This window comes from Meriones unguiculatus, chromosome 14 (genome assembly GCF_030254825.1).
Source record: "Meriones unguiculatus strain TT.TT164.6M chromosome 14, Bangor_MerUng_6.1, whole genome shotgun sequence".
Classification (NCBI taxonomy): Eukaryota; Metazoa; Chordata; class Mammalia; order Rodentia; family Muridae; genus Meriones; species Meriones unguiculatus.
This window is the reverse complement of record NC_083361.1, coordinates 68,271,628-68,294,757: the sequence shown is the minus strand read 5'-3', so window position 1 is coordinate 68,294,757 and position 23,130 is coordinate 68,271,628. Positions and strand designations below refer to the sequence as shown.

The 23,130-nt window shown below is 51.0% G+C and overlaps 1 protein-coding gene across 1 annotated transcript; it reads left to right on the top strand.

Annotated features, from left to right (window-relative positions):
• The first annotated feature begins 805 nt into the window (after positions 1-805).
• On the top strand, positions 806-21,704 carry Idh2 (isocitrate dehydrogenase (NADP(+)) 2). The gene is made up of 11 exons (XM_021653739.2): positions 806-996; positions 13,389-13,480; positions 15,540-15,705; positions 17,290-17,450; positions 17,538-17,681; positions 18,144-18,280; positions 18,466-18,617; positions 20,530-20,642; positions 20,763-20,860; positions 20,953-21,045; positions 21,439-21,704. The coding sequence occupies exons 1-11, from the start codon at positions 882-884 to the stop codon at positions 21,524-21,526; spliced, it is 1,359 nt and encodes a 452-aa protein (XP_021509414.1). The 5' UTR covers positions 806-881; the 3' UTR covers positions 21,527-21,704.
• The last annotated feature ends 1,426 nt before the right edge of the window (positions 21,705-23,130 follow it).

The window sequence follows — 23,130 nt, the reverse complement described above, 5'->3', positions numbered from 1 at the left end:
AGCAGCTCAAGGTCACTTTCCTGGCCCAGCTCCATGGGGCAATGCCGATCCTGAAGCCGGGTGAGGAGAGCCGGGAGCACGGGCCAGGAGGCTTGTTCTCGCGTGGAGTTGCACCGGTGTGAATGGGAAAGCTGGGTGGGTCGGTGAGATTTCGACCACACAGAACCCAGCCTCCCGTGAGCCTTCCTCCCAGAAAATGGGCAGTGACCAGGTTTCGTGGGCAGCTTTTCTATGCGACCAGGCAAAAATAGGAGCTAAGGGGCTGAGTGGCGAGAGCAGTCATTTCCCCATAGTTTAGGAGACTCTCCTTCAGGGGTGCGTAACTACTGGCGCGGGCTGTGGTTGACGTGGTTGTGTCATGAAGGGTGACTGTGTTTACACGCACCATGTCACAAAGTCCCCCAGCAGCACTCTTCCGCGCAGAGGACACAGATGCGGCGCGCTGAAGGACTCCGGGGCTGCACGTTTGTCCTAGTGAAGGGCAGAAGGGGATTTCAACCTTTTGCTTTTGTCACACGTTCTCGTGTAGCCCAGGCTGGCCTTGGCCTTAGCAGAGAGCCGAATGATCCTCCCTCCGCCGCTGTGCTTAGGCGTTTAGCTCTGGATCCTGGGTCTCACTGGCTCCTGCCGCTTCGGGGGATGTCCGGAGGCTCCCAGAAAGCGCGGGCTCAAGGCTGGGGCGGCCCGGGCTCTGGACCAGGCCCAAGGGTGTCGGGAAGGCTCCTGCCCGGGCCCTGGACCCGCCTTCTCCCGGGTGAGACCCAATGGGGCTGCAGGCTGCGCAGCCCCGCCCCGGTCGGGTCCCCGCCACCCGGGCTCGCCGAGTCCTCGCCGCCCAGCCCGGTGCAGCGGCGCGCTCGGACCTCGCGTGCGTGCTTGGGATGGCCGGCTACCTGCGGGCCGCGCGCTCGCTCTGCAGAGCCCCGGGATCGGCGAGGACCTGGGCCCCGGCCGCCCTGACCGTCCCCATCCGGCCGGAGCAGCCGCGGCGCCACTGTGAGTGCCGCGCCGGGGGGTGGGTGGGTGGGGAGTCCGGGGGGCGGGCGCGCGGGCAGTGCTGCGACGTGGCGACGTCCCGGGAGGGGGACCGGGGAGCGCCACTCGCGACACGCAGGCGGCCGGGGAACGGGAGGGCTGGGGGGGAGGATGGGGGGAAGAGGTGGCCTCCCTCTGGGCTCCCGCGCCGGGCGCGTCCAGGCTGCTGCAGGCGCAGGGGTGGAGACGCGGGAGGATAGTGGCGGTTGGGGGCCTGATTGTTGGGTCCTGTCCTGGCTGGGGTTCTCCAGCTATTCCGAGGAAGCGTTCTCGGGGGGGGGGGGGGTGACTGGATCCGGAGAGGGGTATCCTGACTCCCCTGGGCCCATGGAGGGGACAAGCGACCCTGAGGGGCGGGGGAGGCCTGCTGCTGCCCTAGACGGGGGAGGGTCACCCCGCAGTCCCGGCTCAGACAAAGGCGACGCGGAGAGGCCTCCACTTCCCCTTCGCTCCAACCCCCGGCGCACTCACGTCCCTCCTCTCCCGCAGGCCCACGTCAGCCAGCTATTTTCGGAATCTTTACTCGACAGCTGGAGGAATGGCCCTTCTATTTCCCCCCCACTTTTGTTTGGCCGCCACTCCCCCAGCCTTCGCTGTGCCTGGAGGCTGTCTGGGGCCGTGTCCTGGCCTTTCCCCTGGGGCCCACCACCCGCCGCGTGTGAGTGGGTCCGCGTGTGAGTGGGAGTAGCATACAAGCTGGCAGTGCACGCGCATTGTCCCCCCCCCCCCTTTTTTTTCCTGTCAGTCGTTCCCACGAGGTCTGCGTTGCCTTCAGCTCGCTTGTTAGACGTGAAGGCTCAACTCATGCAAAATGAGCATGTCTTAAGAGTCTCCGTTACCAAGGGAGTGCTCAAGCTGGCATATGGGCGTCTTGCTACACCCTGGCTACTCAACGCCCTGGTACAAAAGACAGGGAACAATGTACAGCCCTTGGTGGCCTTTTTTGATGCCTGTTGCCACGGGAAATTCTATCCTGACCTGGCCCAAAGCCCCTTGGGGTTAGCCAAGAGAATGAGGAAGAGGGGGTGCGTCTGGCTGTGGGGTTTGTCCTGGCTAGAGTGGTAATCTTTAACTGTGTGGAAACAGCTGACCAGAGCTGGGGGCCAGGAGGAGGGAGAGGGCGGGAGTCCTGACCCTCCCCTTTCCCAAGGAGAAAGGGACATTTCTGCTTTTGTGCTTCTGGGACCCGATCAAGTGGTTAGGCCTCCAGGACGCCTAGAAGGCAGCCCAGCAGCACAATGTAGAAGTTAAAGGCTTCCAGTGTTTTCTTTTTCATCGTTTGTTTTTTTTGCGGGGGCGGGGGTTTCTGGTAAAATGGTAATGGTAAAATCAAACTACCCTAAGAAACCACACTAACAAAATAAAGCTCCTTTAGGATCCTGAATTTGGATACACATTTTATTTATTTTGGTTTTTTGAGATAGAAGGTGTCTGTATGTAGCCCTGGCTGTCCTGGAACTCGCTCTGTAGACCAGGCTAGACTCAAACTCAGAGATCTGTCCGTCTCTGCCTCCCTAGTGCTGGGATTAAGGTGTGCGCCACCACCGTCCAGCTGGATACACATTTTAAAAAGCAGCCATTGGAAGGTTCTTCCTGAAGGTCTCCAAGGGAGGTGAGGATTCAAAACAAAACAAAACAAAAACAAGCCATCCCGTGTCTCTCCTACTTGATTCCTCTAGCAGCTGCTTGCTGGCCCTTCTGATAATTAGAATTCGGGAAGGCTTTTGGCTCAGATTCTCTAGGGACAGCACTTATTTAGACTCCCTTTTCTAGTCCTGGCTAGAAACGTTGTCATTTCCTCACCTTGACTTTTTCAGATGTATCACCAAAAACTTAATGTACTTTAGTTTGTATCTGTGTTCGCCCAAATGATGTGTGTACACCACATGTGACCCTAGTGTCCATAGAGGCCAAAAAAGGGCACTGGATCCCCAGAAAGTGCAGTTATGGATGCTTGTGGGCTGCCATGTGGGTGCTGGGAATTGAACTTGGGCCCTCTACAAGAACAGTAAGTGCTCTTAACTGCTGTGCCATCTCTCTAGCCCCACTTTTAGGTAGGTCTTGGTGGCTGGACCAGGAAGCTGTCCCGCCAGCCCTGCACCCTTGGAGGGGACAAACAATCCCAGTGTCTAAGATCCAATGGCTGAGCATCAGGGCGTTAAAAAAAAACTTTATTATTTATTATGTGTGAGAGACACATGTAATGTGTGTGTTTGTGTGTGTGTGTACATGCTACAGTACATGTATGGAGGTCAGAGGTCAGCCTCGTGGAACTGACATTTTTCTTCCACCTTTGCCCTCCATCTCACAGCCCTTCGTCAAGTTTTGCAGACCCAAGAGTTATCTGTGTGTCTGTGTCCTGTCCTCTGTTGTGTCAGCTTCCTCCAGAGCTGGTTTGGGTGCTTTTGTTTGACCCAGCAAGGTTTTGAGGGAAAGCTCTAGAACAGCAGGTCTCAACCTGTGGGTCACCACCCATTTGGGGTCACGTATCACACAGTTACATTCAACAGCAGAAACTTAGTTATGAAGTAGCAGCAGAATGCTTTTATGGTTGGGGTCATCACAACGCGAGGAGCTGTATTAAAGGCTCTCAGCGCTAGGAAGCTGGAGAAAGACTTGGCTGCCCCCAAGTTTTCCGCCTTTAGTTGAGGCCTCTGGGGCTCATCCTACCCTCCGCTTTGCTAGACTCTAGGAACAGCTAGCTTCTTGAATGAAGCCAGGAAACCGCAGCTTGCTTTGGAGTTTAGACCGAATCTCACACAGGGCAAGCAAGCGAGCAAGCGCTCTCCGTTCAGTCTGCAGTCTCCGGCTCTCTTTAAACTTAATTTTGAGCCTCAGCCTCCTGAGTAGGAAGGATTACAGGCATGTACCTTGATACCTGGGTGCAAGCTCTCCCCCTCCCCAGGTGCTGGAGACCCACCCCAGGGATTCTCAGGTGCAAGGCAAGGCAAGGCTTCAATCACTGAGTCACACCTTCAGCCCAGATTATTGCTAGCCATCTACTCTGTGAGCTGCTCTGGGCAGGGTGCCCATCACAGGAGACCCCTGCTTATGTGTGGCAATGGCCCTAGGCAGCGGGAAAGGAGGGAATGCAGTCCTCAAAACAGGAAGTGAGCCCAGGCAGCCCCGTCCTACCTTTGTCCTTGACTGATGGCTTTAGCGCATTTACTTCCTTTTGTGGGCCAGACACTATGCCAGGCCTGGGGGACAGAGTGGGGAATAGGAGCGGGGAAGAGTTCTGCCTTTGGGCTTTAGTTGTAGTGTGGAGGGGACAGGCACTGAAGAAGGTAGTTGGCCAGTGTGACTCATAGTCATGAAGTAAGGAGAAGGGCCAGAAAGATGTGCAGTGGACAAAGGCACTCGCTGCCAAGCCTGGTGACCTGGGTTTGATCCCCAGGACCCACATGGTGGAAGGAGAGAACGGACTCCCACAAGTTGTCCAGTTGCCCTCTGACCTCAGAAGGTACACCGCAGTGTGGGTGCGCACCCAGAGTAAATAGATGTAATAAATATCGGAAGGGCTGAGAAGCAGCAGCAAAGGTGTAAGGCGTGTGGGAAGGTCTGAGAGGGGCAGAGAGGACAGACTCAGACAGTGAAGCCTGAGCAAGGGAGGAAGCTGACTCTTTAAATGGAGGGAGGGAGGAACCTGCAGGTGCCCAGGCTGCTCGAACTGTGTGCTGAGGTCTGTGGCAGTGGCAGGATTTTTTTTTTTCCCTAAAGGGAACACATTTATGTAACTCGGAGTATATCACTATGATTGTCCTAGTTTATTAGTTACTGTTAATCATTCACTGTTTCTGATTAGAGGGATAAACCTTATCATGGAATGTATGTATAGGAGAAAGTACGTCACACATGTTCAGAGCTGTCTACCGTGCCCACTGGGCACTGGAGCATATCCCTTATGGAGAAGTGGGGCACTGTGAGGTTGTGTCTTCATTTACATTTTTCCAGTAGGATAGCAGCATGGACAAATGGACTTGAGGGCTCCATTTTGTACCATCATTTTTTCCCCTCTGCCGATGACAGCTTTTCGAAATCCCACTCTGGTTGGGTGGAGTTGGCTCACGCCTTTAATCCCAGCCCTACGGAGAGAGAGGCAGGCAGATCCTGAGTTCAAGGCCAGCCTGGTCTATAGAGTGAGTTCCAGGACAGCCAGAGCTACACAGAGAGACCCTGTTTCAAAAAAACAAACAATAATAATAATAATAAAAAGCAAAGAAATCCCGCTCTGAGAATCCTGGTAGAGGGCAGCTTCTGGTTTCAGGTCATGGTCTTTTAAAATTTTATGTACATTGGTCTTTGACGACATGTATCTCTATGTGAGCGTGTCAGATCTGCTGGAATAGGAGTTATAGACAGTTGTGAGCTGCCACGTGGGTGCTGGGAATTGAACCCAGGTCCTCTTCCAGAATCCAGGAAGAGCAGTCAGTACTCTTAGCTGCTAAGCCATCTCTCCAGCCCCTTCAGGTCATGATCTTACACATACGTTTTCATGTTCCCCAAGCTTGCTTTGAACTCCCTATGTTTTGGAGGATGGCTTTGAACTTCTGATTCCTCTGCCTCCACCTCCTAAATGTTGGGATTACAGATGTGTCCACATGCGTGGCTTATGCAATGCTGGGGTTCATGTAAGCTAGGCAAGCCCTCTACTGAGTCACACCACTCAGCTCTCTGTCCTCCCTTGTGTGTTTGTGCGGACAATCAAATGAGGAAGACATGCTTGTCACCTGGGCCACACCCTCAACTTGTAGGCCGTTTTGAGGACTTTGATTTTTATTTTCAGGGAAGAAGAAAGTTCTGCAGGGTTTCACAGGATGTACTGCAATCAGATTTATGGGTTTATTTATTTTTTTTAGATCTGTTTATTTGTATTTATTGAGAGATGGTGGTGCACACCTTTAGTTCCAGCACTTGGGAGGCAGAGGCAGGGGGGTCTCTGTGAGTTTGAGTGAGTGAATTCCAGGACAAGTAGGGCTACACAGAAACACACACACACACACACACACTATATATATGTATATATATATATTACATACAAGTAATTGTCTGTGTGCACAACATGTGCTTTGGGCATGTCTGGTGTCTGTGGAGGTGAGAACCCCTGGAACTGGAGTTACAGGTGGTTGTGAGCCGCCATCTGGGTGCTGGGAATCAAGCTTAGGTCTTACCTTCTGATCATCTCTTCAGCCCCCATGTTTCATTTATCTTTTGCAATGCTGGGCTTGGAACGTAGGCTCTTAGGAGATTCAAGCTGGGTGTCGCTTTGGAAGTTTTCAGAAAGGCTTGGGTACTGCTCCTTTTTAGAATATATATATTTTTTACGTTGAGAGAGAGAGAGAGAGAGAGAGAGTGTGTGTGTGTGTGTGTGTGTGTGTGTACATACCTGCCTCAGCACTTGGATGAAAGAGGACACTTGCCAGAGTTGAGTCTTTCCACCAGGTGGAATCCAGGAATTGAACTCAGGTGGTCAGGCTGGGCTGTCTCTGGCTCTAGAATATCTTTTACTTAGACTTTGACAGTTTCTTTCTTTTTTATTTTAACAGTATATTTAAATTTATTCTTTGATAAGTTCATAATCCACACAATATATCCTTATCCTCCTTCCACTATCTTCCTTTAGTGGTGGTCAGCATTGTTACTTTGTTACTTTGTAGCCACCAGCCCCAGACATCTCCAGAACCTTTTCATCTTGCAAAACTGAAACTGTATTTATGAAACAGTAACTCCCCATCTCCACCCTCTTTTAGCCTCTGGCAGATACTGTCCATCTCTTCTCTGTGCTTAAATGTTCTAGGTCAGTAGTTCTCAGCCTGCGAGTTGGAACCCCCTTGGAAAACCTGTATCTCCAAAAGGATTTACATTTTGATCCGTAACAGTAGCAAAAATACAATTATAAAGGAGCAACAAAGATAATTTTATGGTGAGGGGGAGCACCACAACATGAAGATTAGAGGGTTTCAGCATTAGGAAGGTTGAGAACCACTCACTGTATAAGTAGAATCCTGCAGGATTTTTCTTTGTTCCTTTCTTTTGATACAGGGTTTCTCTGTGTGACAGTGGTTGTCCTGAAACTGGCTTTATAGACCAGTCTGGCCTCGAGCTCAGAGAGCTACCTGCCTCTGCCTTCTGAGTGCTGGGATTAAAGGTGTGCACCATCGTACCCTGCATAATTGTCATATTTTGTGTTATATACTGTCTTTATGGTGTTAAGGTATTTGCCAGATTTAATTGTCATCTCAGAGGCTTTCTGCTAACCCAGACCTAGTCCCGGAAGCTTCTAGTCTCTGCAAAATCTAATCTAGGCCTAGAATGTTTTCAGCCTCTGAGATGGCTGAATAAGCTCACCCTCTCTAGTTCTTTCTGAACTCTTTTTGGCTGGTTCAACTCAGCTGTTCTGGCTTAAACTCCTTTCCAAGCTGACTGATTAAAACTGGCTTCTCCTAGCTTCTCACTGAATTGTTCTGCTTTGCCTCAAACTACCAATCTGTTCTGATCCGTCTCTTTCTCATTCTCAGGCACATTATGTCTTCACTCGTGTCTAGTTTGTTCTCTCTTCAACTTCTCTCTGTAGAACTCTCCTGGTACAAACTGCCTCTGAATCCCACAAATTCAACTCCCACAAACTAAACTCCACTGCACTGCTTCTCAGCTCATTGACTCAACCGAACTGCTGGAACAGCACTGGCTAAAACTCAAAAAAGATCTGCGTGCCTCTGTTTCCTGAGTGCAGGGATTAAAGGCCTGTCTGTATTCCAGCTGGATCATACAGACCTAGAAGGTCTTTGGATGTGATCTCTTGCCAAAGCAGCCATGTTCTGAATTGAAATTCTGCTACATCAGGGCTCACCTGTGTGGCAGATGACAGGATTTCCTTTTCTCTTTCTTCTGAGTCTGAATAATAGCTCATGGATGTACAAACCATGTTTTGCTTATTCATTCGCTCACTCACGGCAGGTACTACCTTTTAGCTGCTGTGAGTGATGCTGTGGGGAACACGGGTGAGCAAGCATCCTTTTCCAGTCCCTGCTTTGAATTTGTCTCTGGGTTTTGTTCTGTTTGTTGGTTTCTTTTTGGCCGTGTTGCTAACAGAACCCAGGACTTCGCCCAGGCTGTGCAAGTGCTCCACCATTAAGCCGCACTCCTGGGCTGGTCTTGGACTCCAGGTAGTCCTCCTGTCTCAGCCCCCTGAGTGCCGAGATTGCAGGACTGCAACATCACACCTGGTTCAGTTTCTCGCTATTTTACACTTCATCTTCACGGAAAGAGTGAGAAATGATCTCTCCTGGTTGGAGCCTAGGCTGGCCTTGAATTCCATATGTAGTCAGGGATGACCTTGAATTTCTGATCCTGCAAGCTCTGTGCAGGGCTGAAGACTGAACTCTGGGCCTTGTCCATACTAGGCAAGTACTCTGCCAGCTGAGTTCCAGTCCCAACCCCACTCTCCTGATTTATTTTATTTTGAATTAGGTGTATATGCAGGGGGTACTGAGCACATATTAATCCCTACAGGAGGTTGTAAGCTGCCTGACATAGGTGCTGGGAACCAACTCAAATTCTATGGAAGGAGAGTATGTATTCTTACCCTCTGAGCCATCTGCCCAGCGCCTCAAATTAAAATATTTTATGTGTATGAATGTTTTACCTGCATGTATGTTTATATGTATACCGTGTATGTGCGGTGCCCAAGGATATCAGAAGAGGGCATCAGATCCCCTGGAACCAGAGTTACAGGCAGCTGTGAGCCATCTCGTTGGGTGTGTAGTGAGAATTTTGGTTTCTTTAAAAACACAGAAATGTGGGTCCAAGAGATGGCCCAGTGGTTAGGAGCACTGCCTGTTCTTCCAGATGGACCTGGGTTCAAGTCCCAGGATCCACATGACAGCTCACATCTTTCTGTAACTCCATCAGGCAAAACACCAATGAACATAAAATAAAAACAAATTATAAAAAAAAGAACAACACAGAAATGTTATGTGAATATGTTTTTGTTTCAGTCCCAGGTATGAGATACGGGGCTGCTCCTGTTTGTCCACAGCAGCTAACAATGATTTGTCTAGAGCTCTGGCAGGGTCGTGTTTTTTGACAGCTGCAGATAGTTATGTTTGGAATTCTGGGGACTCTTCAGAGGATATATAAATGCCAGAGCCCCAGAACCTCAGGGGCTGCTGTTTCCCCTGCTGCTGCTGTTTGCTGGATTGCTGGTTGGAGTTACCCTAATGAGGAAGATCAAACTTGTTCTAAGGAACTCCATGCCCCTAATTAGCAGGAAGTAGTCTAACAATATTGACACCCTCTTTCCCCTCTTCTTTTTTTCACCCTCTTCCTAACCTCCTTTCTCTCCTACCTAGTGTAGGGAGGTAGAAAAAAACAACCCAATAAAGTATCTGAAAGCCTGGCTACATGGGGGGGAATCAAACCTGGGCCCCCTCAAAAATAACAGCAGCCCAGCCGTCTCCCTATCCTGTCTCTTGATTTTTTTTTTTTTAAACATTAGTCACTATGCTGGGTGTGGTGGTGCACACTTTTAATCCCAGCACTTCTTGGAGGCAGAGACAGGCAGATCTCTGTGAGTGGGAGGCCAGCCTAGTTTACAGTACATCCAGAGCTCTGTTTCACAGAGAAACAAAAAAACAAAACAACAAAAACTGTTAGTCACCAATGGATATTTCACAAATGCTACTACCTGAACGAGGTCGGTGGTATTGATGCTGGTAATCCCCAATACGCAGGAGGCAAAGGCAGCAAAACTTTTCCATTTGAGGCTATCCTGGGTATAGAGTTAAAGGCCAACCTGAGCTACCTGGTAAGACCCGGTCACTCCACCCCAAAACCAAAACCCCAACAGAACAACAATAACAACAAAAATCCACTATCCAGATGAGGGTAGAGGGCTTGCTTGATAACCTGTGTGGGCTGTGAGTTCCTACCCCCAGCATCCAGTAAGGGGAAAAAAGACTTTTTTTTAAAGAACAGGGGTTGTCTTAATTAGTGTTCTATTGCTGTGAAGAGAAACCATGACCAATGCAACTCTTTAGGAGAGCATTTAACCAGGGGCTTGCTTATGGCCTTCAGGGGCTTAGTCCGTGATCGTCGTGGGAAGCATGACATCCAGCAGGTGTGGTGCAGAAGTAGCTAACAGTGAAACCTGGTTGTAGACCTCGGCTTTTAAAATCTCAAAGCTCACCCCCCAGTTAACAAGGCCACACCTCCTAGTCCTTCTCAAATAGTGCCCCTCCCTGATGACTGTGAACCTTTGGGAGCCATTCTTATTCAAACCACCCCAGGGGTGGAGTTCAGTGGATGAGAGTTTGGGGTGATTATATGCAAAGCTCTGGGTTTCGGTTTTTTGGTATCAGGGAAAACCACATCAATTTCAATGACAAAGCAAGAGGGTCTGGCTGGCCTGGGCTCCGGTCGCTGCGCCCAGCTCCTCTAGGAAGCCTTGGCCTCCTGGAGTCTGACAGCCGTGTTTCTCCGTGTTATCTGCTCCCTTCTCTTCCCTCTTCCTTTCCCTTCCTCTCTCTGCCTCTCCCCCTTCCTCCCTGTGCGGTTTCCTAACATCAGAGTGTCAAGGATGCTTAGTTAGCACCGGGTTGCCATGTGAATAAATTGGTCCTGTGCTCTCTAATTCTGTGCACACACACAGGTACCTCAGGCTGTGATCTGGACTTTGGCCACCCCTCCCCCGGCTGAGGGCAGGTGCCCTGTTGGCGAAGGGCTGTGTTTTTCGGGTGTTGGAGTTGAGACCCTAAAAACTGGTTTATGAAGTAGGCGTAAATTTTTACCAAAAAAAAAAAAAAAAAATCTGACAAGCCTTTTGTTTTTTAAATTAACTCTCCATAGGAGCTTCTAGAAGCTAAGTAAATTCTGTCCAGCAGACTGTCTCAGGCCCTTCCCACTTAAGCTTGAGACTAAAGTTAAATTCTGTAGCTTGGGTTGAAGATCCCCATGCATCTTGGGGATGTTAATAAAGCCAGCCATGTCTGCCTTGGGAGAGGGCTAGTTTACGTCTGCTTTTGGCATCTGAAGCATGAGGACAAGGAACACTGATCCAGGGAGGGGATTCTGTCTTGCCTCTGACACTAACCACACTCCCTAGCTCTTAAGGTTCTGTGTGTGTGTGTGTGTGTGTGTGTGTGTGTGTGTGTGTGTGTCCTGTCTCTCCCTCGTACAAACTCATTGGTCTTTGGGAAGTGATCTGATTTGCTCACTTTGTACGAGGTTCACAGTCAAGGGTGCTATGAGTCAAATGGCTGAGCGTGGAGTGGGGCAATAATGTGTTTAAGGCCCATTCATTAGGCTTGCCCCTTCCTTCTGGATAAACTTTCAGGTATCACAGTCTAGTCTTACCTCGAGGTTAGGTTTTACTTCCTCCTCCTGAGTGCTGCATTGCTGGCACTTGCCACCACCTGCAGTTTATGGAATGTTGGGGACTGAGGCCAAGGCTTCATGAGTGCCAAAAAGCATTTCATCAGCTGAACCCTAAGCCAACTTGTTGAGGTTCTTTACAAATCCTTTTAAGGAGCTGGAGAGACCCGTCAGCAGTTAGGAGCACTTACTGCTCCTACGGAGGGCCTGGGTTTCATTCCCAGCGTTCGTGTAGCGACCAACAAACACCTGTAACTCCAGGTCCAGGTCAGATCTGTAGTGTCTGACCTCAGATACTACATGTGTGTGGTGCACATACATGCGTGCAGGCAAAGCACCCTATGCATAACAAATACGTTACAAAATTTAACATACACGAAGGCAGAACACTTATATACACAAATAAATAAATGTTAAAAAATTTTAAGTGTGTGTGTGTGTGTTTGAGAGAGAGAGAGAGAGAGAGAGAACAACTTGGACAAGCTGGTTCTCTCCTTTCACTATGTGTGTCCTGGAGATCAAACTCAGGCTGTCAGTCTAGGTGGCAAGCTCCTTTACCCATGAGCCATCTTGCCTGCCCTTGTTGGGGTTTTGATACTTTTCTAGAATGACTGATTCACCTGAGCCCGCTTGGCTGAGTTCCCTTCTCAGGTGCCATAAGCCGTGTTCCCAGTGAGGAAGGTCCAAGTCCTCCGGGCCTTGCTGTGTTCTTGGGACCTGGGGCAGTAAGCTGCTCATCTCCCCGAGTGAGCCTCAGTTTCCTCATGTTTAAAATGGAAGCAGTGAGAGGCTGGAGAGATGGTTCAGCTGTTAGAGCACTGGCTACTCTTCCAGAAGATCCAAGTTCAGTTCCCAGCACTCACGTGCAGCTCACAACTGTCTGAACTCCAGTTCCAGGGGATCTGACACCTTCACACAGACACAACATTGAGGCAAAATGCCAATGCACAGAAAATTAAATTAAAAAATAATTAAAAAAAAACTTTTATAAAAAAATAAGTAAAATGGAAGCAATGAGCTAGGTATTATATGCCCTGTAATCTTAGTATTTTGGAAGTCAAGGCAGGAGGATTAAGAGTTTGTGGCTAGGGGCTGGAGAGATGGCTCAGAGTTTAGGAGCACTGTCCTGAGTTCAATTCCCAGCAACCACAGGGTACTCACCACCATCTATAGTGAGATCTGGTGCCCTCTTCTGGCATGCAGGTGTACCTGCAGATAGAACATTGTATACATAATAAATAAATAAATCTTAAAAAAAAATGTTTTAGGCAGTATACAATAAGAGACCAGATTGGGCTACATATGTAGATGCCATAAACAAACTAGCAAGCCAGTGAGGTAGTGCAGGCAGGTAATCCCAGACCTGGGAGGTAGAGGCAGGAAGATATTCAAGGCCATCCTTGGCTATACAGAGAGTTCAAGTACCTGGGCTAAGTGTGACCCTGTCTCCAAAACCAAACAAGATGGCCCCGGGGACACTCCCCTTGGGTCTGTTTTGCACTCAGATGGTGCCTGGATTGTTGTCAGCCGCCTGTGCCCTCACTGTGGATCTGCACATTTCTCCCAGGTGGCAGGCAACAGTCAGACTTAGTGACTGTGAGAGGACTGTATTTGAAAGACACAGGATTGCGGGGGGGGGGGGGGGGGGGGGGAGTGCTGAGCTGAAGTGGGAGACTGAGGATTTGCGGGCAGGGACCCTGGGCAATCAGGAAACCTGACTTCATGCTGGGCTGTGGTTCTCCCCTGGCCTCTTCAGCTTCTGAGGGGAGAGGATCTGATTGGCCAGGCTGGCCTCAGCCCCTTAAGCAGGGTAGGATGAAGGCTTAAGCTCTATATGGCTGTCCTCCATGTGCAAAGCGGGAGCTGGAGCTGCTGTGGGGCCATCGCAGCCCTGGCTGTTTGCAGGGTTGAACTGGCTGGGAGGAGGACTCCCTGCTGCTGACCCCGGCCAGGGATGTGACCTGCCCTGTGCCCAATTCTAGATGCTGACAAGAGGATCAAGGTGGAGAAGCCCGTGGTGGAGATGGACGGCGATGAGATGACCCGCATCATCTGGCAGTTCATCAAGGAGAAGGTAGCGCCCCTCCTTCAGTGGGCCGTGGGTAGATGGTCAGTCCCATCAGGTGCCGGGTAGATGGTCAGTCCCATCAGGTGCCAGGTCCCCACGAGTCCCGTCTTTCACTTTCTGCCCCACCTTCCTTATGTAACCACATTAAAGGTTCTTTGTCAGCCAGTTCTGTCCCAAGCAGTCTGCGCCTCTCGCTGGTGCTGAAGTGTGCAAGCTTTTCAAATCTTCTTTCTTCTTCTTTTATAAGCTTTTTATTACATACATTTGTTCGTGTGCCTTGGTGCACACGTGGAGGTCAGAGGACTTGTCAGTTCTCTCCTACCGTGTGAGACCCAGGGACTAGACACAAATTGTCAGGCTTGGCAGTGAGGGCCTTCACCCGGTGAGTGAGCTTGTCCGTTCCACATCTCTGTTTTTTGTTTTTTAAGAGAAAAGGACAAAGAAAAAAAGCCACGCTATGGCTCCCAACCACTGAACCTTCACTCCAGGTTTTTCTTTTAATTAAAAAAGTTAGTTTAGATTTATTGATTTCATGTATGTAAACATTTTGTCTGTGTGCATGGGTCTGTACCATACGTGTGCCCGGTGCCTTCACGGGTCAGAAGAAGGTGTCAGATTGCCTGGAGTGGGAGTTATGGGTGGTTGTGAGCTGTCATGTGGGTGCTGGGATCAGAACCTCAGTTTTCTGCAGGAGGAATAAGTGCTTGTAACCCCTGAGCCATCCGTCCAGTCACCTTTCCTTTTTTTAAAGTTATTATTTTTTTAAAAGCTGAAGTCTCACTCTGGAACCCAGGCTGTCTTCAAACTCACAGTAACCCCCTGCTTCAGACTTCTGAATGCAGGAATTACTCAGTCATGTGCTACCATACTGGCTGTGAGACAGGGCTCCCTCCCTCTTCCCTGAGACGGTTTCTCTGTATAGCCTTGGCTGCCCTGGAACTAGCTCTATAGACCAGGCTAGCCTCTAGCTCACATTATCCGCCTGCCTCTGCCTCCCAAATGCTGGGATCAAAGGCATGTGCCACCACCTTCCATCTTTGTTTATTTGTTTGTTTGTTAATATTTTAGCAGGGCTGGAGAGATGGCACTTATTTTACTTACAGACCAGCCAGGTTCAATTCCCAGCAACAACACGGCAGCTCCCAACTGTCCAATACCCTCTTCTGTCTTCACAGACACCAGGCATGCCTATGCACAGACACATACATGCAAACAAAACAGACAGACATGCACTAGACATGGTGGCTCGCCTTTTAACCCGGTACTCATGAGGCGGAGGCAGGCAGGTCTCTGAGTTCCAGGTAGCCAGGACCATGTAGTGAGACCCTGTCTTAACAGCAGCAGCAGCAGCAGCAGCAACAACACAACAATAAAGACTTATTTTTGATGTGTATGCCTGTGTGGATGAGTGTGGGTATGCACATGAGTGCCAGTTCCCGCATCAACCAGAGGTGGCAGAATTCCCTGGGGCTGGAGTTACAGGTGGGCCCTCTGCAGGAGCAGTATACACTCTTAACTGCCTAGCCATCTCTCCAGTCAGAGACAGGGTCTTAACTGTGTAGCCCAGGCTGGCCCCAAACTCCTGATACTTTTGCCTCAGCTGCCCAAGTGCTGGAATTACCATGTCTGGGCCATGGTGGTGCACACCTTTGATTCCAGCACCGGGGAGGCAGAGGCAGGTGGATTGATATGAGTCTGAGGCCAGCCTGGTCTACAGAAGGAGTTCCAGAACTGCCAAGGCTACACAGAGAAACTCTGTCTCAAAAAACAAAAACAAAAACAAACAAACAAAAAGATCACAGAGCGCTTGAGGAGAAGGGGACCCCACTGCGTAGACTGGGGATTTAGCGGACTTCATGAGTCCCTGGTGTGGCAGGAGGTGCTCACACCGGCTTCCTTCTGAGGAACAAAGCCTGGCTTACCTTTTGGAGTCCCAGCTCTCCTGGGCCCTACCCATGCTAGGTTTCCCTCCTCCTTCGCCTGACCAGCTGATTTCTCATGCCTTGGCATCCTGCCCAAATCAGTCGTCCGGCTTGACACTTCTCTTGGGCTTTCTCCTTCCTAGCTCATCCTGCCTCACGTGGATGTCCAGCTCAAGTATTTTGACCTCGGGCTCCCAAACCGTGACCAGACCAATGACCAGGTCACCATTGACTCGGCACTGGCCACCCAGAAGTACAGCGTGGCTGTCAAGTGCGCCACAATCACCCCTGACGAAGCCCGAGTGGAAGGTATGAGGGCGGTGGGGTCACAGAGGCTGGGAGGCTCCTGGGCCTTCACACTTTGATGGAGGCATTTGGCTGCGTCACTCCTTACGAGACCGGGAGATGGGCGGGCGCTCCAGGGCTGAGCCTCCCTGGGGCTGGTGATGAGGACTGTGGGTCAGCCCAGTCACGCTGGGGAAAAGCTGTCGATGTTGCTGTGATGCCGCTGGCGGAGGTGTGATTAGGGACCAGCCTCCTGGGCAGCTCTCCTGGAGACCAGGAAGGCGGAATCTCTGCTATGCTGTATGGCTTGCACCAGCAGCTCCAGGGAGGAAGGAGACAGACCCGGAGCTCTTTAACAGCCTCCCTTCTGATGGCCTGGGTGGCAGGCTGGTAGAGGGTGTGCAGAGGCTGTGCAGCCTGGGGGAGGGTGCGTGCCATGATGCTGTGGGGCTGGTGAAAGGCTAAACTTGCCTTCCCTGGAACTGGCGGCATCTTCTGAGGACTCCCTGTCTCTTGCCATGTGGCTGCTCCATTATCCTCACCACACACAGCATGGCCTTTTCTCCTCCTCTCTCCATTTCCGTTCTCCTGGCAGCCACTGAGATTTACAGCTTGCCTCTCTTTTTTGTTTTTGTTTTTTTTTCTCTTAAACTCTAATAAAATTGTCCTCAGGCTTCAACAACAACAACAACAAAAGATGCTTTCGGACTTTTCTTCCCTAATTTCTGCAGAAGGAGGAAGCTAGGAACGAGCATTCCAGATAGTTTCCAAAACTGAGAGGGTAGCTCAGGGATGGAACCCTTGTCTACCATGCATTAAGGCCTTGGGTATTCAGTCCCCGGCCCTGCAAAACAACAACAAAGAAAAACCCAGACCACCCGCCTTTAGCACACTGAGCTCTTTTATAGTCCTGAGCTCTTTTCCTTGATGTTCCTGGAATTAAACAACAACAACAAAAACAACAACAACATTGCTATGAAAGCACTGAGAGAAAAACTTGGATCCTGTGTGTGCTAGGCAAGCACTGTGCCACCGACCACTGCCTCCAGCCCAGTGCAGGGTCTGTAGCTCATTCTTTCATGGAGGAGGTCTTCGTGTCTTGGGCAGGATGGGCTGGAGGGAAGCTGCCCCTTTCCCTTCGCTGAGCAACCTCCCTGCGGACCTGAGTCAGACAACTTATTTAATGACAACCCGGCATGGTCGGGATTTCATTTCACAGCTCAGGCTGAGGCTCGTTTTGTAAGCCTCCCAGTCAAAACTGGAAGATTCCAGGGGTCTCATACTTAAAGCCTTACGACAGCCTTCCTACTGCTGAGGCCTATTAACACCGTTCTTCATGCTGTGGTGACCCCCAACCATAAAATTATTTTCGTTGTTACCTCACGCTGTAGGTTTGCTACTGTTAATGAGTCATGCTGCAAGTATCTGTTTTCAGATGGTGTAAGGGTCGTCTGACCTCCAGGTTGAGAACGTCTGCTCTGGAGTCTAGCTTCTTGCGCCTCCTCCAGGATGGTGGGTGGGCCCCCCGTCTAGCTCTGTTTTGGCTTGGGTGCATTCTGGTTGAAGAGGTGGAGCTGTGGTGGGTCTGTCTTCTCCCTGTCCTCACAGAGTTCAAGCTGAAGAAGATGTGGAAGAGCCCTAACGGAACCATCCGGAACATCCTTGGGGGAACAGTCTTCAGAGAGCCAATCATCTGCAAAAACATCCCTCGCCTCGTCCCTGGCTGGACCAAGCCCATCACTATTGGCAGACATGCCCACGGTGACCAGGTAGGCCGGGCGTGGTGGAGACACAGTCTGTTGACTCCTGCGCCCCCTCGGGGAAGCGCTGGCCCCAACTGCCTCTCCTCTCGGCAGTACAAGGCCACAGACTTCGTGGTAGATCGAGCTGGCACCTTCAAGATTGTCTTCACGCCGAAGGACGGCAGCGGCGGCAAGGAATGGGAGGTGTTCAACTTCCCCGCCGGCGGCGTGGGCATGGGGATGTACAACACGGATGAGGTAAGGCCCGGGCCGCCCTCCTCCCCTGCCCATCTCCACCTCCGCCCACGCGGTAGCTTTCTTTGCTTCTGTTGGCCTCGTTGTCACGCCAGCTGGTCAGAAAAGGGCGCCTCCTTGCGTTGGCCGGGGTTGGGTCACCTGACCGCCTTCGAGCCAATCGCTGATGGCCATGGAAAAAGGGCTCTGATTGGATGACACGAGATCCGGCCTGGCCATGGGTGGCTTCACTAGGCCTGCGCCAACCGTGAGGTCTAGGAATTGTGAGGCAGAGAGAACTGTCCAGAGTGAAGTTGGCGCGGGGGTCTGAGCTCCCAGAAGTCCGGGGGGAGAAGATGAGCCAGCCAGAACAACAGGGGCTCGCTCCCTGGCGGCAGGGGTTGGGGAGGTGATGCTGGCCCTGGCCCCGTGGGCGGACTGGCAGTCCTCAGGCCGGGGGCCGTGGCGTGCCCGCTCTCCCCACAGTCCATCTCGGGCTTCGCGCACAGCTGTTTCCAGTACGCCCTCCAGAAGAAGTGGCCTCTGTACTTGAGCACCAAGAACACCATCCTGAAGGCCTACGACGGGCGTTTCAAGGACATCTTCCAGGAGATCTTTGACAAGTAACGAGCTCTGCCGCTTGCGGAGGGCCCCGCAGCCCGCCCGCCAGCTCCATCCCTGCTTCACCTGGGGCGGTCGCTCTCCGGGCGTGCTTGGTTCAGCTTTGAGGTTCAGGGAGGGGTCCCTGACCTGCCGGCAACCTGCCCTCTCCTTGAGACAAGCCCCTTCGCCTCCCCCCACCCCCCAGGCACTATAAGACTGACTTTGATAAGAACAAGATCTGGTACGAGCACCGGCTCATCGACGACATGGTGGCGCAGGTGCTCAAGTCCTCGGGCGGCTTTGTGTGGGCCTGCAAGAACTACGATGGGGACGTGCAGTCTGACATCCTGGCCCAAGGTAGGATGGACCGGGCCTCCCTATCCCCCCAGGGTTTCTCTGCGGAGCCCCGGCCGTCCTGGAACCCGCCCTGTAGACCAGTGCTCGTACTCAGAGATCCGCCTGCCTGTGCTTCCGAGTGCTGGGCTCAAAGGCGCGCACCCATTTATTTATTGTATTCATAGGAGCGCCACGTATAGCAGCACACCAGAAGAGGGCATCAGATCCCAGGAGAGAGGATTGTGAGCCACTGGGTGGGTGCTGGGAGTTGAACTCGGAGCCTCCGGAAGAGCAGACAGTGCTCTTAACCGCTGAGCCATCTCTCCAGCCCCAATTTTTTGTTTTTAATTAAAAGATTTCAATATGATTGTAAGCACAACTGTTAAGTAAAAGAGAGGCTCTGGAGAAGAAAGTAAGATATACCCAAAAACACAGGCATGGACTCCTCAAAGAGTCATAGGAGGTGTGTGTGTGTGTGTGTGTGTGTGTGTGTATTTTCCCCTGTGGTGGCCAGAATTGATATTAGGTGCCTTCTATTGTGCTCTCCATTATTATTTTTAATATATATTTTTAAAAATTACATTTGCCAGGCATGGTGGCACATGTCTTTAATCCCAGCACTCGGGAGGCAGAGGCAGGCAGATCTTCGTGAGTTCGAGACCAGCCTGGTCTACAGAGTGAGTCCAGGACAGCCAGGACTACACAGAGAAACCCTGTCTCAAAAAACCAAAAGGAAAACAACCCCCCCCCCACCACTCATTTATAAGGCCAGACAGCAGCATTATAACCAGAGGCGGCGGATCTGTGAGTTTAAGTACATACTGAGTTTTAGGACAGCCGGAGCTACATAAAATTTTTGATGTATCTATAATTTATTTATCTAGCAGTACTGGGGATTATATATAGGACCTCACGAGAGCCAGGCAAGTGCACTACTACTGACCTGTAGCCAGGGGCCTTTATTTATTTACAGTGGAGGTCAGGGGGCATCATGTAGGACTTGGTTCTCTCTACCATGTGGGTCCCAGAGACTGAACTCAGGTTGTCAGCCTTGGTGGCAAGAACCTTTTTCAGCCGAGCTGTCTTGTCTTCCCCCTGCCTTATTTTTTGAGACAGGCCAGACTAAGTGGCCGGTGAGTCCAGGGGTGTTCCAAGGCCGTTTTAATAGAGAAAAGGGGTTCAGGGTTATCAGGCAGCACGGGTGCCTCACACTTGTAATCTCAGCACTCATGAGGCTGTGAATTTAAGGCCAGCTTGGGTTGTAGAGTCAAACAAAATAAAACAGAAAAAGGACCGTGGAGATGGCTCAGTGGGTGAAGGCACTTGTAGCCAAGCTGACAGCTTGATCTCTGGAACTTACATGCTGGAGAAAACAGATCCTTATAATCTGTCCTCTGACCTTTACACACACACTGGCACATCTGCACCGTCCCCTACACAAAATAAAAACAAATACATGTAAAACAAAACCAAAACCAGAAAACAAAACTGAGCCGAATCTTTTTCTTATGTAAGTTCCCTACTTTTTTTTTTCCTTTGGGCCTTGTAGGTCTTGGGGGAGTTTTTTAATTCCCCAGAGTCCTTGACAACAAAGTCATTCCAGCTGAAATCTGGATTTGGGGACATCTGGAAATAAATCACAAAGTTTGAGAGTGCTCTAACAGCAGCGGAAACAGTGGTCTTTGCAGAATAGTGATGGCAGCTTATTTCTGCTTGAAATGGTGTTCTGGGAGGCTGCAGAACTGACTACCTCAGGCTACGGGGTCGGGAAAGGGCGCACACATAGATAGTCGCTAGCAACCTGGAGATAGCCACCCGTGTGGGTGTCACTGTCCCCTGAGCTGCTGGGGTGGGGTCAGAAGATGAGAAGGCTTCCAGCCTAAGATGAAGGGTTCTGAGCGGAAGCCCTGAGGGGAGATCTGCCTACCCCCAGGCTTTGGCTCCCTTGGCCTGATGACGTCTGTGCTGGTCTGCCCTGACGGGAAGACAATCGAGGCCGAGGCTGCTCACGGGACAGTCACACGCCATTACCGAGAGCACCAGAAGGTAAATGTGTGCGCCTGAAGGTCGGAAGCCCTTAAGGTGGGAGGATGAGCCAAATCTATCGGTCTGGAGGTGGCCATCTGTATCTGGGGCTCAGCTGTTGATCCTGTGGCCTGTTCCCAGGGCCGGCCCACCAGTACCAACCCTATCGCCAGCATCTTTGCCTGGACACGGGGTCTAGAGCACCGAGGGAAGCTGGATGGGAACCAGGACCTCATCCGGTGAGCTCACGGGGAGGGCTTAAGCTGGTGCAGCCCGAGGCTCTGGCCAGCATGCCAGGGCCTCACTCTGCAGCTTCCCCCTCACCCTACAGGTTTGCGCAGACTCTGGAGAAGGTGTGCGTTGAGACTGTGGAGGGTGGAGCTATGACCAAGGACCTGGCCGGCTGCATCCATGGCCTCAGCAAGTGTGTGCTTTGGGAAACAGGGCCTGAGACCTCAGCAGGTGGGAGGAGGGCAGGGGACCCCACGTGGAGACGCTCTCATGAATCTGCACAGCTGCCTGGGGCTCCCGGCAGGACCAGTCCTGGGAAATGGCTCAGGCCAAGCCTCCTAGAGCAGGCCTGAGTTGATGCCCATTGGGAGTTGCTCAGTTTCTCTGATCTCCTCTTCCAACTTTGCCTATGAGGCCTATGTCCAGTGGCTTGTCACTCTCTGGTGACTTCTGGCCCTTCAGCAGTGGGCTAACGGCAAAGTGGGACCTGGGCGTGGTGGCGGGAGAAGGTCATTCTTGGTGCCTGAGGTCTGGTGTGCCTGGGAAGGGCTTGGCTGTTGAGTCGCCCCTGATGTTCTCTTGGCAGTGTGAAGCTGAATGAGCACTTCCTGAACACCACAGACTTCCTGGACACCATTAAGAGCAACCTGGACAGAGCTCTGGGCAAGCAGTAGGGGCGGACGGCACCCAGCAAACAGTGGGTGCTCTGTACACGGTAGAGGGTGACCCTCATGGACCCTCTCTCTGGTGGCCTTTTAGGGGACATTTTTTTATGATGGAGATTCTTTTTTTTTAAAGTATGTGAGTGTTCTCCCTCACGGTGGATGTGAGGCAGAAACGGTGAGCTTACCTCAGCCCGTCAGTGTGTTTTGCATACTGTAATTTATATTGCTCTGAATCACATGGTGCCATATTTAGCTACTAAAAAGCTCTTCGCAAAAAAAAAAAAAAAAAAAAAAAAACGGTCTTGCTGTGTTTGTCCCTGAGTGGGAGGAAGCAGCTGGCAGAATGCCCCAGGGACAGGGTTGGGGTGCCTCAGGCTGTTAATAGGTCATCTAGAGGGCCACCATTCATGAGGGAACAAGGCAGTCTGAGGGCCTCAAGCACTCTATACAAGCTATACCGGAGTTGCTAGATTTATGGGCAATGCCACGGGTTCTTCGTAAAATTGTTAGCAGTGTTTGTCCTTGAGCAGAAAGAGGCAGCTGAGGCTCACAAAGAACTTCCTGACGTGATCCCTTCTAGCTACCTCTCTCCATCTGGGGAGCATCATTTTGGGATGTTCTAGATATTATTAACACGTGCACCTTTTTAGTGGAGAGTGTAACCCTGAACTTTGTGAGCACCAAGCAAACATCCCCCCACGGACCTGCACCCCCAGCCCTGTTCTTTTATTTATTTATAGGACTGCCCGGGCTTCTTGGGGTCTGTGTGTGTTAAGGGTCCCCTGTTCCCACCCTCAGGTTCTTCTTCACCACACTTTGGCACAACTAAAAAAGTAAGGTGTTGAAAAGTTGCCCCCAGCCATATACACACTATCCTCATGCTTCTCTCTCTCTGCTTCTTGGAAGAGTTGTGTAGCTTTTTTTTTTTTCCATAGTATAGTTAGTTCTCTGTATCCAGAGTTGATCTGGGGGAGTCATGCTGGAAATTGAGTTTAGGAAAGCATTTTATTACTAAGATCACTAAGCTGTATTCTCAGGCCCCCCGTCATCCACCTTTCCTTTTTTCCGACATGTTTTTTTATACACTAGGCTAGCCTTCTATGTAGTTGAGGACAGCCTTGAACATCTTAACCTCCCATTTCCGCCCTCGAACATTGGGATCGTAGGCGTGTGCCACAGTATGCAGTATGCAGTACCAGGAGTCAGGTCAAGCCTCTGGCAACTATCATCTGCAGCATGTGTATTTTGCCTGCATGTATGTCTGTGTACCACATGCATGCAGGGCCAACTGAGGTCCAGAAGAGGGCACTGGATCTCCAGGAATCAGTCAGAAGACAGGTGTGAGCTGCCACGTGTGGTGGGAATTGAACCTGGGCCCTCTGGGAGATCAATCAGCTCTTAGCTGATTAGCTGCCACTCCCGCCCCTGGCCACAACTCAGAGTGGGAATATTTGGGGGGAAGAAGGTGGGTATAGTGGTGTGTGCCTGTAATCCCAGCACTTTGCAGGCTGAGGCAGAAAGAACACTGAGTTTGAAGTTTCTGTCTCGAGAAAAAAAAAGAAACAAAAAAACAAAAAACCGAAAAGCCAGGTGTATGCACACATAGTTGTCAT

What these genes read in the sequence shown, in the direction of transcription:
- Idh2 (XM_021653739.2), top strand. Translation starts at nt 882, where the DNA reads ATGGCCGGCTACCTGCGGGCCGCGCGCTCGCTCTGCAGAGCCCCGGGA. An exon ending in GGCAGTTCATCAAGGAGAAG is followed by an intron (nt 13,481 to 15,539) that starts GTAGCGCCCCTC and finishes TCTCCTTCCTAG; the next exon opens with CTCATCCTGCCTCACGTGGA. An exon ending in TGCATCCATGGCCTCAGCAA is followed by an intron (nt 21,046 to 21,438) that starts GTGTGTGCTTTG and finishes TTCTCTTGGCAG; the next exon opens with TGTGAAGCTGAATGAGCACT.